This window comes from Brassica napus, assembly GCF_020379485.1.
Source record: "Brassica napus cultivar Da-Ae chromosome A2 unlocalized genomic scaffold, Da-Ae chrA02_Random_15, whole genome shotgun sequence".
In the NCBI taxonomy this organism is placed as follows: Eukaryota; Viridiplantae; Streptophyta; class Magnoliopsida; order Brassicales; family Brassicaceae; genus Brassica; species Brassica napus.
The window spans coordinates 16,854-30,077 of NW_026013934.1; the positions used below are offsets into that span (position 1 = coordinate 16,854).

General features: G+C 36.1%; 7 protein-coding genes across 7 annotated transcripts; 5 read left to right on the plus strand and 2 right to left on the minus strand.

Moving 5' to 3' along the window:
- Nucleotides 1–320: 320 nt before the first annotated feature.
- LOC125593964 (DNA (cytosine-5)-methyltransferase DRM2-like) lies at nt 321–1,421 on the plus strand. Its single transcript, XM_048770304.1, has 2 exons — nt 321–647; nt 782–1,421. The coding sequence occupies exons 1-2, from the start codon at nt 564–566 to the stop codon at nt 1,037–1,039; spliced, it is 342 nt and encodes a 113-aa protein (XP_048626261.1). The 5' UTR covers nt 321–563; the 3' UTR covers nt 1,040–1,421.
- Nucleotides 1,422–3,383: 1,962 nt separating this feature from the next.
- Nucleotides 3,384–4,021, plus strand: LOC125593965 (protein METHYLENE BLUE SENSITIVITY 2). The gene has a single exon (XM_048770305.1). The coding sequence runs from the start codon at nt 3,545–3,547 to the stop codon at nt 3,854–3,856; it is 312 nt and encodes a 103-aa protein (XP_048626262.1). The 5' UTR covers nt 3,384–3,544; the 3' UTR covers nt 3,857–4,021.
- A 1,055-nt stretch (nt 4,022–5,076) lies between these two features.
- Nucleotides 5,077–5,869, plus strand: LOC125593966. Its single transcript, XM_048770306.1, has 4 exons — nt 5,077–5,192; nt 5,285–5,335; nt 5,435–5,486; nt 5,596–5,869. Exons 1-4 carry the CDS (start codon nt 5,130–5,132, stop codon nt 5,676–5,678), a joined length of 249 nt encoding a protein of 82 aa, XP_048626263.1. The 5' UTR covers nt 5,077–5,129; the 3' UTR covers nt 5,679–5,869.
- Nucleotides 5,870–5,998: 129 nt separating this feature from the next.
- On the minus strand, nt 5,999–6,608 carry LOC125593963 (tyrosine-protein phosphatase DSP5). Its single transcript, XM_048770303.1, has 3 exons — nt 6,499–6,608; nt 6,382–6,425; nt 5,999–6,293 (listed from the first exon to the last, which is right to left on the minus strand). The coding sequence occupies exons 1-3, from the start codon at nt 6,539–6,541 to the stop codon at nt 6,024–6,026; spliced, it is 357 nt and encodes a 118-aa protein (XP_048626260.1). The 5' UTR covers nt 6,542–6,608; the 3' UTR covers nt 5,999–6,023.
- A 1,272-nt stretch (nt 6,609–7,880) lies between these two features.
- LOC125593967 (CRIB domain-containing protein RIC4-like) lies at nt 7,881–8,694 on the minus strand. The gene is made up of 3 exons (XM_048770307.1): nt 8,558–8,694; nt 8,333–8,461; nt 7,881–8,224 (listed from the first exon to the last, which is right to left on the minus strand). Exons 1-3 carry the CDS (start codon nt 8,676–8,678, stop codon nt 8,004–8,006), a joined length of 471 nt encoding a protein of 156 aa, XP_048626264.1. The 5' UTR covers nt 8,679–8,694; the 3' UTR covers nt 7,881–8,003.
- Nucleotides 8,695–10,375: 1,681 nt separating this feature from the next.
- On the plus strand, nt 10,376–11,031 carry LOC111211948 (probable UDP-arabinopyranose mutase 5; the record flags this gene model as incomplete). Its single annotated transcript, XM_048770308.1, has 1 exon — nt 10,376–11,031. A coding segment is annotated over one exon (492 nt), but the record flags the coding sequence as incomplete, so codon positions are not given.
- A 995-nt stretch (nt 11,032–12,026) lies between these two features.
- On the plus strand, nt 12,027–13,224 carry LOC111211947. Its single transcript, XM_022713301.2, has 3 exons — nt 12,027–12,449; nt 12,622–12,859; nt 12,923–13,224. The coding sequence occupies exons 1-3, from the start codon at nt 12,081–12,083 to the stop codon at nt 13,066–13,068; spliced, it is 753 nt and encodes a 250-aa protein (XP_022569022.2). The 5' UTR covers nt 12,027–12,080; the 3' UTR covers nt 13,069–13,224.

A 13,224-nucleotide genomic window follows, 5' to 3' on the forward strand; every position in this document is an offset into this window, starting at 1 on the left:
AGGAATTTGAGGAAGAAAGAAAGTTTTAGCGACGATCATGTTAAAACAAAACAGGAGATTAGTTAGCACATTGTTTTGAATGATGTCTGAAAAGTTTGGATAGAAACATATCGTTTGTGTTTTTGTCTTTTAAATGGCGGGTACTTGATTTTGCTTCTTTTTTAAGCTTTCAAAGCATCTGGAGTACAACGTAGATGCGTTCTTAGATTTATTTTCATTAAAAAATGGAAAAGAGAGAATCTAGTTCTCATTGTGATTTGTGCAGCTTTAGGATCCATCCACATGTGAATAAAAACTTCTGAAGAATTGGTGACCAAGAGGTGTTGCCGCTGACCAAGAATTGGTGGCCAACATGGGATACAAGAACCAAACTGAACTGCATATTTACTGTTAATGCTAGTTCTCAGTTAACAAACAGGATCCGCTCTGCCCTTGAGGCTTCTAGGGGAGAACCGCCTGAGGAGATAAAAAGGTATGTCATTGAGCAGTGCAAAAAATGGAATCTTATATGGGTGGGAAAAAACAAAGCTGTGCCATTGGAAGTAAATGAAATTGAGACTCTTATGGGGTTTCCAATATACCATACACGAGGTGGTGGTGGCATTAGTAGGGCCGAGCGTTTAAAGTCACTCAGTAATTCTTTTCAGGTAACTACTACCCCTGCATTTGCATAATCATCGTTTTGTTTGGTTAGTATCAGTTTATACTTTATAGTAGTTTGAATTTATTTAGTTATTGATAGTTGTATTTCCCATGTTTTGATGTTTGAACTTGTTTTTAGGTGGACACATTGGCATATCATTTGTCTGTCCTTAAACCCTTGTTTCCTGATGGTATTAATGTCCTCTCCCTGTTCACTGGTATTGGTGGTGGAGAATTGGCACTTCATCGTCTCCAAATTCCGATGAAAACACTTGTTTCTGTGGAGATTTCACAAGCAAACAAATACATCTTGAGAGACTTTTGGGAGCGAACTAACCAGAAAGGAGTGTTGATAGAGTTTGAAGATGTGCAAGACCTAACTAAAGATAAATCGTAGAGTTGATGAAGCAGTTTGGTGGGTTTGATATCGTGATTGGAGGTAGCCCTTGCAACAACCTCGCTGGTGGTAACAGAGTAACCCCGAATTGTCTGGAAGGTGAACAGTCTTTGATGTTCTATGAGTATTGCAGGGTTCTGAACGTGGTTCGCCAGACAGCAAAGGAGATGAGAAGATCTTGATGATCCTGGCATAAAACTTAGTCTGAACTCTGTCATTATCGTAATGTAATATCATATGGTCTGAGTACGTATAAGTGTGTGTTTAATATATAAGTAGGAGGGTCCTCTTTATTTTGGCGGTGGTCTATTATGAACTATGCGGCGGTGGTTGATGTTTATTAAAACGTTTTAAATATTAAGTTTGGCTGTTACGTATGAAATTATGAAGCATATCAAGTGAGGGTTAATGTATGAACTCTGTATGTGAGCTCAGTCATTAGTGTCTTTAACCTAATCTAAAAATTACGATTGGGTAGAACTTAGAGAAAGGGTATCACGTGTGTTTAGTGATCTACCACAACCAGGGAGGTGAGAAATTTCATTAACAGTTTCTCTCCTTTTTTTTTTTGATCAAACCATTAACAGTTTCTCAAGCTTGTAAAGTTCTATCATCAACAAAAGGCCCCTATGATATTAAATTATATCTTAAATAGTGAGAACATCAATTTAGCTTTAAGGCCCTCTGCGAATTCTGTGGACTAGTCCAATGAACTTATATGTGATCGATTATGATCAATATTAGTGAGCTTGTTCTCGACCAAACTTATTCACAATTGTGTGTGCAATCAAAAGAAGCTTTTCTTTAAATCTGATTATTTTGATTTAATTGTGCCTTGGCTTCATTTAACAATCATCTGACCATTGTATCCTAATTCAAAGAGACGTAGACAAAGCAGAATTGCAAGGCATTCCGATTTGAACATTTTAAAGTTACTAGTTATATATATATATATACAATATTTCATACCTTTTGGTGTATATATACACTAAGTTAAGGATTCAATAACCAAACAAACTCGTTATTCCAATATATCATTCCTATATTATAGCTGAGAACATCCAACTTATAACACCAGCAGCAAAGAACAACATATAACGTCCTTTGTGAATCATTGAATGTTGTCTCTAAAAGTTGTGTGTTTCACATATGCTTGGCTGCGTAGCCTCTGTCTCCTGGTGAAAGTGGAGTCGACCAACTAGTTGAGATTATTAAGGTACTTCAACTTGGTTGAAACATGGACTGGATCATTGATCATACGGAATGTAGAGGCTCCATCTCCGGCTACTGATTGCAATATATGTTTTTGATTGTGAGTTTACAGGTTATTGGAACGCCAACACGAGAGGAAATCAAATGTATGAATCCACACTACACCGAATTCAAATTCCCTCAGATAACGGCTCATCCTTGGCACAAATTAAGCAAACTAAACATCAGTAAGTTTCTCAACATGCTCCATATATTTTTGAGCCCACACCTAACTGAAAAAAATGTTGTGTTGATTCAAAAGATATTTCATAAGCGTACACCTCCAGAAGCTATAGACCTTGCCTCAAGATTTCTCCAATATTTTCTCCAAATAAACCTCAGGAAAAATTGATAGAAGACTAACCTACTCAAAGCGTCTATGTATATAAATAAAAAAATTGGCATAATCTTTTAAATTTTTTAAAAATAATTAAATATAAATATATATGTTTCCGTCTAAAGGAATCTTTCATAACAAAACTCCTAATAATAATAATAATTTAAAAGAGAAAACAACAACAAAAAACCCTTTAACTTACAAATAAAAACAATATCAGCCATGTTCGTTTGGTTGCCGCAGGTTTCAGCGGCAGCGGCAGCGTCAACATTCTGCGTCAACTCTTGTTCGTTTCGTTGACGCAGGAAGTTATTCAAATTTTAAAAACAGTTTTAAAAAGTATTTTTAAATTATAAAAAGAAATTTGAAAAAAAAAAAATTTCGAAAAAAAAAAATTATAAAAATTTCGAATCTGAAAACATATAATCTGAAACTATAAAAAAAAAATCTTTTTTCATTTTTTTTATTTTTTATTATTTATTTTTGTTTGTTTATTTAATTTTAAATCAAGGGTATTAGGGATATTTTACCCTTTAATGAATGTCATTTTTGTGACTTTCTCCTTCTAGTGCTATTTTTGAGACATAAACTTCAAAAGATGTTATTATTGACAATTGCCCAAAAAGTTATTATCATTGTTATAATTAAAAAGAAGCACAAATCGATTAAAACGAATATGAGCAAAAGTCTTATTGTGGACCGTCACCCCCCTACTGCACTCGACAAAGACCTTTGACAAACAAAACAAAATACTATTATTATTTTCATTATTTTTGATACTTTTAAACGAGGATAAATAATCTCGCATCGATCCCCCGTCGCCTCCAAATCCTCGTCTCTCCAAAATCAAACAAATCAAGGTTAGGGTCACCATCTCCCCCGCCCCCTTTTGATCCTCTCGTATCCGCCAATCGACGATGACGGGCAAGGCGAAGCCGAAGAAGCACACGGCGAAGGAGCTCCAGGCCAAAGCCGACGCAGCGTTGACCAACAGAGGCGGAGGCAAAGCGGGGCTGGCCGACAGGACCGGTAAGGAAAAGGGTGGTCACGCGAAGTACGAGTGTCCGCACTGCAAGATCACGGCGCCGGATCTGAAGACGATGCAGATCCATCACGAATCGAAGCATCCGAAGCTGCCTTACGAGGAGCCGAAGAATCTCCACGAGGCTCTTGCTGCTCCTGAATCGTCCAAACCGAAACCTGGAATCAGAGGAAGCCTCAAGAAGTGATGATCTGTGTGATTGTGTGTTGTATTGAAGTTATGTAATAAAAAGGATGTCATCTTCAAGTTGTTGATGTGGGAATATAGCAATGATGCTATCATATAAGAATTTAACTGAGAGCCTGATCTCTGATGATGATGATATTTTCTTATAAAAGTTGTGTTTCTAACTTATGGTTCTTAATATTTTCATTATCTGCAAATTCTATCCTCTGGCTTTGGTTCTGATCAAAATGTTAGCTTAAGCCTTAAACCAACTATTTTTGGTGAAATCTGCGAGGAATTTGAGGAAGAAAGAAAGTTTTAGCGACTCATGTTAAAACCAAACAGGAGATTAGTTAGCACATTGTTTTGAATGATGTCTGAAAAGTTTGGATAGAAACATGTCGTTTGTGTTTTTTGTCTTTTAATGGCCGGGACTTGCTTTTGCTTCTTTTTTAAGCTTTCAAAGCATCTGGACTATTAACGTAGATGCGTTCTTAGATTTATTTTCATTAAAAAATGGAAATGAGAGAATCTAGTTCTCATTGTGATTTGTGCAGCTTTAGGATCCATCCACATGTGCTGCTTTATTTTTCTGAATCGAATCTAACTGAAAATGGAGTAAGATTACATATTATTATTATCTGATATTTGGACGAGTTGAGAAAAATCAGAATCAATGGGATACAGCTTTGTTTCCAATACTTTCGTTTTCATTTTGATTAGTTGCTATTCTTTTGGCTTTTGGCTGGAAAACACTCCATTGGATGCACACCTCTAAATTATTGATGGGCCTATTATCGCTTTTATCTTTTGGGCTATGATGGGCCTATCGTTATGTTAACTATTAAACTAGGCTTCAAGGCTTTTATGCTAATTGTCTCTCTCTATTCGTCAATGTGTCTCGCAAGAGGCCAAGCTTACACGAAGAAGCCGGAGAGCCGATTGACGCGACGCGACATAGCACGACGAATCTTACTTGTTCTCCAATTCCCTCGTCGCTTAAAGTTTTCGTAATTGCTGGACAGATTCAAGGTGAAAGGTGAGAGCCCATTCTCAACATAAGCTTTTTTTTTTTTTTTTTCAAGTGAGAGATTTGGAGAATTAGAATAGTCTTTTGAAGTAAATCGTGATCAGAATTGTGAATGGAGAGAGAGATTCATGATTTGTGCATGAGCTTAGTTTAGTTTCTCATATGTTTGGTGTTTCAGGATCTAATTGTGGGATTTACCAGAAGAGATAGAGAAAGAAATAATGAATCGGTGAAGGTGAGTAAAGAGGAGGAGGAATATGTGCTGATGGATCTCGACGATGTTTCGAGGCACATTGACATCCCACCAGACGCTCCTTATACTCTATCAGTTACATTCCAATTACATTATTAGCTTCCTTTGTGTAGGGGATTTGTATATTATCTAACTTTTCTTGTCTTGGTTTTAATAATGCTATACAGGGTTTGGATACTTTGAATCCCATATTGACCATTGATGGGAAAATCAAGCTGGTTAGTCTTTAACTTCCAATCATTAAATGATTCTTCTTCTTCATTAATTCGCTTTTGGATTTGATCTCTACTTCTTTTGGTTTTGTTTCCAAATAAAAGGTTGGAGAATACTTGGAGACAATTGGTACATGTCTTGCTTTCTCTGATAAGGGTAATGCTCACTCACCTTTCCTCTCAAAACATTCTAAACATCATATTGTCTGTGGCCCTTAAAAAGAAACATGTTTTTGAACATTTGTTCCAAATACCTTGGTTTTCAGAAGTTGCAGCAGCTGAATATCAGACACCACGCAAGACTGTCGAGCCTGTTGCCAAGATCCACAAGATTCTAAGTTTAGGCTAGCATTAGATAATGACGATGGAGAAACAAGACCAACCACCTTGTAAACAAGGTCTTTCTAGTTTAAATAGCGTTATGTTAAGTGAAAGAGAGTGTTTTAAGTTTTCTGTTGACTTATTGAATCATAATTAACAAAACAATAGTGACATACTGACATGTGTTGTTCTTTTCTTAAGAATCCATCTGTAACTTTCCCTGGCTCTTAAAAAAAAGACCAAATCAAATCCTCTGTTTTTCTCAAGGTTTTAACAACTAATTCTAAACTCAAAAGAATCATCATCATCATCACAACAGATGTAAAGAATCAATCTAGAAGAAAAAAAAATCAATTCGATTTGAAGCGTCTTGTCACCCTTTGGTGGCTTGAGGTTTATGCTGTTCTTGGACAACATTCTCTTCTTGGTACATCAGCTTTCTCCTCTTGAGACCATAGCCATTGTACTGATAGATTATGCTGTACAGACACTGCCTTAATCCAAGCACATCGAAATCCTCAATGAACCTTAAATCTCTTTGTCTCCACTTCAAACCGGCACACTTCTGGTATTCCTCAAGAACAGATGATAAGCACCAGTTCTGCACTTTCCTCAAGCATCCCACAAGACAACCTGTCCTATGCTGCAACAAAATACAGAAACGCCATTATACCTCAACCCCAGAGCTTATGAAACTTGGAGAAGGGGTTTGGGGTTTTAGTTTTGGTTACCTTTCCTTGCTTACAGTGGATGAGAACTGGATGATTTCTAACATCTGTAAGCAAAACAAAGAGAAGGAACGAATAAGAGAGCAAAAATAGAGAAACAAGACATGAAAGAGTCCTTACCAACAAGTACTCTAAGAGCACTCAAGACTGTATCCTTTGGCATAGGAGTTGGAGGATCCTATGGCGCGTAAAAAAAACAATACCAACCTCAGAAAACCAAAGGCATAATATAAAAGCCACCACAAGACTCAAATAAAAAAAAAAAAAAAAAACAGAAACAAGCAATTGTATAAGTGCTCCTGCTAATGCAAATCAAGAAGATAACAGCTGTTTGCAGAAGAGAAAAAAAAAACACAACAAAGAAACATGTTTTGTAATTAATAAAAGTGTTTCAAGGAAAATAAAACAAGGAAAACGATGGGCAGAGTCAAAGATTCTTTTTTTTGTTTCTAATGCTCAAAGGAGAATCAGAATCAAAGAGAGAATCTTTACATGATGGATTTAAGATTGAGAGTTGATAAAAAACTGAAGTTCTCGAGCTGAGGAAACCCAGATCGGTATATTCCATCTTCCACCTTCCAGAAATTCTTCGGCGGAATCAAAACCTCGTTATGATCATCATCATCATCCTCCATTAGTACACGTAAACCCATCTCAATTACACGTCTCCGAATCGCCGAAACCAAAAAAGAGTCGTTAATTGGGAGACAGAGACAATACGAGAAAGCAAGCAAAAGAGAAAAACCGCCGCCATTATTAGTTCTTCGTTGGATCCCTCTGTGAGGTTTGGTTTTTGGATTTTAATCAGGGAATGTTTGTTTTCTCTGTTATCTTCCAGATTGTGACACGTGTCACATCCTACGCTGTTCTGTAGTCGCTGTTTAACAAATTCCCACGAATCTATTTGACTGTAAGAAAGTCAATATTTAGTTTTTTTTTTTTCTTTCTGTTAACTTGTTTTCCGCAGATTCGATTAAGGCCCCCACAAGTCATTGTTAGTTTAGGAATCAACGGTTTTATGTAAGAGGAATTTGGTAGAATCTTAAATATTACTCCTTCTATTTAAAATAGTACATATTTAAAATATTCACATAATTATATAACTTATTAATTTAGTTATAAATGTACAATTTTTTTGATTATTTATTTTTATAATTCTAAACCAATAAAAAATCAATAATACAATTATTTTTAAAAAAAATTAGAGCTAATCATTATTAATTGATAAACACATAAAAATATAAAAGGTATCTTTCTGAAATAATTTATTTTCTTAAGATATCAATAAAATCGAGGAAGGAATAGTTGATTTTTAAAGAATTTTAAATCATCCTTAGTGTCATAAATAACAATCGTAAATTGCAAAACAAAAATAATGATGATCTGTGTGATTTTATCTTATAACTAATGATTGTATTGTACTTAAATATACTAAAATATTCATATAACTAGTTTATACAAAATGAAAACCGTATCCACAAAATATATAACCACGTACTATATATACTCCAGTAATAACAAGATATATATATACGGCGTATCATATAATGTATCATCATCATAGATCAGATATTCATCATATGTATCAAAATATGTCTAGATCCTTGTACAAAACATATGATAAATTATAAAGTGTGATGAAGAAGAGGATTAACGACGTCTTGTTTTGTAGCGGCGGCGGCGGCTGCAAGCAGCTCCGGCGGTATGAGATCTTCCCATCCTTTACCTGGACCTGCAACCGCGGTTAAACCGCTTTCCCAACCGATATGCGATACATGTTTTACGTTTGTAGGAACGCCTATCTCCATTCCTCCATCTTCACTCTCTTCTTCTTCTTCTTTGTAAGCTACATTATTAATATCCAAAGTTTATACATGTACTTTTGACACTACGTATAAGGTACCATTATTATTGCGTGAAATATAGATAAGTGGAAATTATTAGATTAGCTTACCAAAGTGTTGAGAAATGGTTTTGAAGCTCTTGAAAAGCCGGTTAATACCGGTAGATATATCCGGTTTAGAAACAGCAAGGAACTTGAATACATTCTTCATGTTTTCTTCCTCTTCTTGGTCACGAATCCCTTTTGAAAGCACATCAAGAGAACGCACCGAAGATACATGATTTTCAATATGTACACACAAATATATGTATTATGTATATATAAAAGAGATCGAACCTTGAGGAGAGTGATGATGATGATGAGGCTTAGAGAGAGGAGATAAAACGGCAACACTTGAGTCGGAGATACATCCGACGGAGAAAGGAAGCACCACAAGTCTCTCCATTCTATCTCTCATTTTCTGCCAAGCCTTTCCTTTTACTATACTGATATTTATATACAAGAATATATGTGTCATGTGTGTATAACGTATATGTACTATGAAAATGACAAACCACCAAATGTCTTAGTGTATTTAATTCGTTTTTTCTTTTGTTTGTAAGCTTTGTTAGAATAATTTGGTGGTGATCGTGTTATGTGTTCTTCTGACTTTGTAGTGAAGTTACAATGATGTTTACGTGTGTGCACATGAAGTTGCGGTTCGCTGAGAAGGAAGTGATAGCTTTGTTAAATTAATTATTTTTCTCCTTTGTATTGAGCTCAACTAATGTTTGGTCGACTGTTCTCTTTGTCTTTGGTGACGTAGCATCTGCACTATATTTGACAGTTCGAAAACTAGTATATGGTGAATTCTAAATCGTGATATCTATATATGCACTATATAAGAATTCAAATGTGACTTTGAGAACGACTAAACTTTCGTTTGTTATTATGTTTCTCGTATATATATACCACATTTTTTTACAGCAAAATCCAAAAGTACGCGTTTGAAAATTGTAAACGATAAAAATTTCTGACGTCGCAAGTCAATCATAACAATTTGATAACTATGTAGGTTGTGTTATATACATCAGACTCTGTAAGCATCAAAAATGCCTCCCATAGATCAGTCTTATCCTAATTTAGTTGACTATTGCACACTCTTTTGAAGTTTTTCCATCAAAAAGCAAAAGTTCACTTCTCATTATGATTTTTACAAAATTCTGTAGATAACTAGTTTAACTTAGATGGAGTTATAATGACTACTCAAGGACTCTATAATGTATGTATAATGATGACTTAAATGATTAAAATGTTACATCCCCTTGGAATCAAAGCAATCTATTAAAATGTATCATTTTATTTTGCTGACTATTATTACCAAATGCTATGATGCAAGGCCTTCTTTTCTGTACTTTTCGTTTATCTATATATTTTTCGCACTCATTCAACCATTTGATACCATTATTAATTGATCGATTATCATGAATGAATTTAGTTGGAGGACAAAAAAATACTAATTGCTGAACCTTATTTATCTGCATATAGTAGTAGCATAGTACAAGTTTACAGCTAGCCATCACAATAATTGACTATCTTAACTGGCTCGCAGTATATTGTTTATGGTAAGACCACTACAATACACAAATCTCTGGAAATGAACTTCCTATATCCAATTCATCATCTCATCTGCTATACAAACTTATAGACTGTAAAAAGAGAGAGAATATAGTAGTTAGAATTCAATCCCGGTTCAAACCAAACCGAAAACCTGGTAAAGTCAAAAACTAATAACCAACATCATACCGATCGGTTAGACATGGGTTTTGGGTTTATGATTTGATTAGAACGAGACTTTCGACACTTTAACGCACCTTAAAGCACGATCAAAGAGGATATTGCGGGAGGGAGCAGCAAATGCGCGAAACGTATTGGACCAATTCAACAGAAACGTGATAAACCAAAATGCATGCATACCCACTGATTCGTGTTTACCCCCTCCCTCTGAAAGAAAAAGAAGAAGAAAACCTAGGAATCTACTGCATTCTCTCCAAAACTCGAGTCAGGTCCATCACGAAAGCCTTCTTCTTTTCCCTCTTTCTATTATAAGATGTCTTTGGACGAGATAAACAAGAACGAGGTCGACATTGTCATCGGCGCTCTCAACGCTGACCTCACACCCTTCTTAAACACCTGGAGACCCTTCTTCTCCAGATTCCATCTCATCATCGTCAAAGACCCCGAGCTCAAGGAAGACCTCAACATCCCACAAGGCTTCGACGTCTCCATCTACTCAAAGGGAGAGTGAGATGGGAGACGCTTGAGGATGTGTGGTGCGGGATGTGTTGGAAACATGTGGTAGATCATTTGGGGTATGGTGTGAAGACAGGGCTGCCTTGTGTGTGGAGGAACGAGAGAGGAGATGCGGTGGAGAGTTTGAGGAAGAAGTGGGAAGGGAAGGGATCGATGAAGCTGATGGAGAAGAGTGTTCCGTTTTTTGAGTCTTTGAAGTTGCCTGAGAGTGCGGTTACGGTTGAGGATTGTGTGGTTGAGCTTGCTAAAGCGGTGAAAGAGCAGTTGGGTTCGGGTGATCCTGCTTTTACTCAGGCTGCTGATGCTATGGTTAATTGGGTTCAGCTTTGGAGTGAGGTTAATTCTAGCGGTTAAAAGTTGAACCAATGAATATATCTTGTTGAGGTTAGGTTCCTTTATCATGTCTATTCATCACGTTCATTTTCTTTTTTTTTTAATCTAATTATAATCATGTTTTAGTGAGACTTTCAATAATGTATATATCTTGACTGATGAAACACATCTTGTTAGTTTTTATGATGATAATATCTTTTTCTTCCGGTTCTTCTTTGATTCAGTCTTGTAGAATCATAAACATGAATTTGCTAGTACTACTAGCAATTTGGTATGTTCACAAAGATACAACAAACATTAATCATTCATTCAAAGCATTAAGCAAAGACTGAATGTCTATAAGTTTTTCCCTAAGCAATATGCTGTAGTAGTTTTTAAAAATCAATGTAGATGATGTCTAGACAGACGCAGGACCGGCTCTGATAGGGGCTCTAGGAGAAAAAAGAAATTTTTTACTCTCTAAAATTTATATAGAGATAATGTTTAAAATATTTTTAAATTTAATCAATAATATTTTGTATATTTTGTAATGAAAATAAAACTATATACATGTCAAATAATTTTGGGCCATTTTCAATTTTATTTATTGTATTTATAATTTTTTTTATATATAAAAATATAAATTTATAAAAAATTGGACCCCTTATTTATCATTACACGGGGAGACACGGATTCGGATTCGGGGCGATCGCACTGCTTGTCCTCTTGTAAGCCGGCTCTGGACAGACGTCCGTATAAGAAGAAAATCAGATCTAAACGAAATATTTTTTTAAAACTTTTTAGAAAAATCAGTCCAAACGTTTAAAAAGTAGGTCTAAACACCTACTTAATCAATAATCCTCCATAAAACATTAATTATTGCCTAACAATTTCTTGAAAATTGCAAGCTGAAGTTTGATTATTTTAGTTTTGTCTGGTTAGAACTTAATGGGCCATAACGAAAGCCTTACAAGCCCATATAAAAAAATAAGAGAAGGGCCACTTACCATGTGTAGCGCGTTGAGGAGACGCACTTAATAATAAATTAGCCCGGTTATACGGGTTTAATGCCATGTCGGTAGTGGTACTACACGTGGCCGACTTCTTCCGACATAAACTAGAACAGCTGTTCCCATCTTCTTGTCCGTCATAATCTGTTAAAATCTCCACGTTTTTTTTTTCTTTCACATTACACTCCAATCCTAAATCAGATCGAAACAAAACAACTGATTAGTTTCTAAAATTAATCGGAGATATGTCGCAAGATCACGACGAAACAGAGAACAAATCCTACGCAGACGCCGTCGGTGGCGATGGCGATGACGCCGGAGAAACCGTCAAGGGAGAGACGACCAATGGTGACCGCAAAACAGACTCTGTGAAGGTTGATGAGGAGGATGGTTCGGAGAGTCTCTACTACTCCTTGGTTTGCATCACGATCGGTTCGATTCTGTTTCCCGATTCCAAAACCGGTTACGCCTCATCTTCTCCTCTGCTTCAACGAATAAGAAACTCCTTCGCCGAAAATGGCCCGAAGCTTCGAGAAGCTTCTAAGAAAACTTCACGTGAGATTCTCCAATGGACTCGTCGAGGCAGTTACCTTCGTGCACTCCTTGTCATCACTGTAAATGTTTTTTTTTTTTTTAAATTTGATTTGATTCTCCTCATTATGTGTCATTGTTAGTTTTGGTTATGTAACTGTTACCATTGATGAAAAAATTTGGAACTTTATTGGACCCATTGATTTAAATCAATTTTTTTTGTTTGTTATTTTTTGGTAATAATTTTTGTTGCAGATGGGAACAATAGGTCTTGTTACGACAATGGCACTGGTTGTGTTCGCGCTCTTCTTTGTAGCTGCGACATTTAATGCAATCATAATATCTCTTTTGGTTTCGCTTGCTGCTGCGGGTGGATTCTTGGCTCTCTTCTTTCTCTCCTTGGCTGGTATTTACATCGGAGCCTTGTCCGTTGCTGCTTTCGTCGTCTCTACCGTTACAATATCAGCGGTTGTTTCCGTTTTATTTGCCTCAGGTAATATACTCTGTTTCCTTTTGTAGGTGTTGGTGAATTGTAACGATATTTGGTATGGATCAGGTTGGATTGGGTTTTTCTATGCTGTGTGGTTGGGAGCAAGAGGAAGCCTGGGGCTGGTGAAGCAATCGCTTTCAGTGATGGGAGGTAACACTTTCAGTCGTTATCAACACAAAGGTCGAGAGGTTAGTATCGAATCATCCAGCTGAGGACAGGATGATTATACAGAGTTTTGGTTAAGCGTGTTGTTAGTGGAATGTTTTTATATAAACGTTTCTTTGTTGTGAAGAAGCAGAGAACCATAAGTGTCGTTTTTGAATCAATGTCTACGTTTGGATTCTGACTTTGGATCTGTGTATGCATTA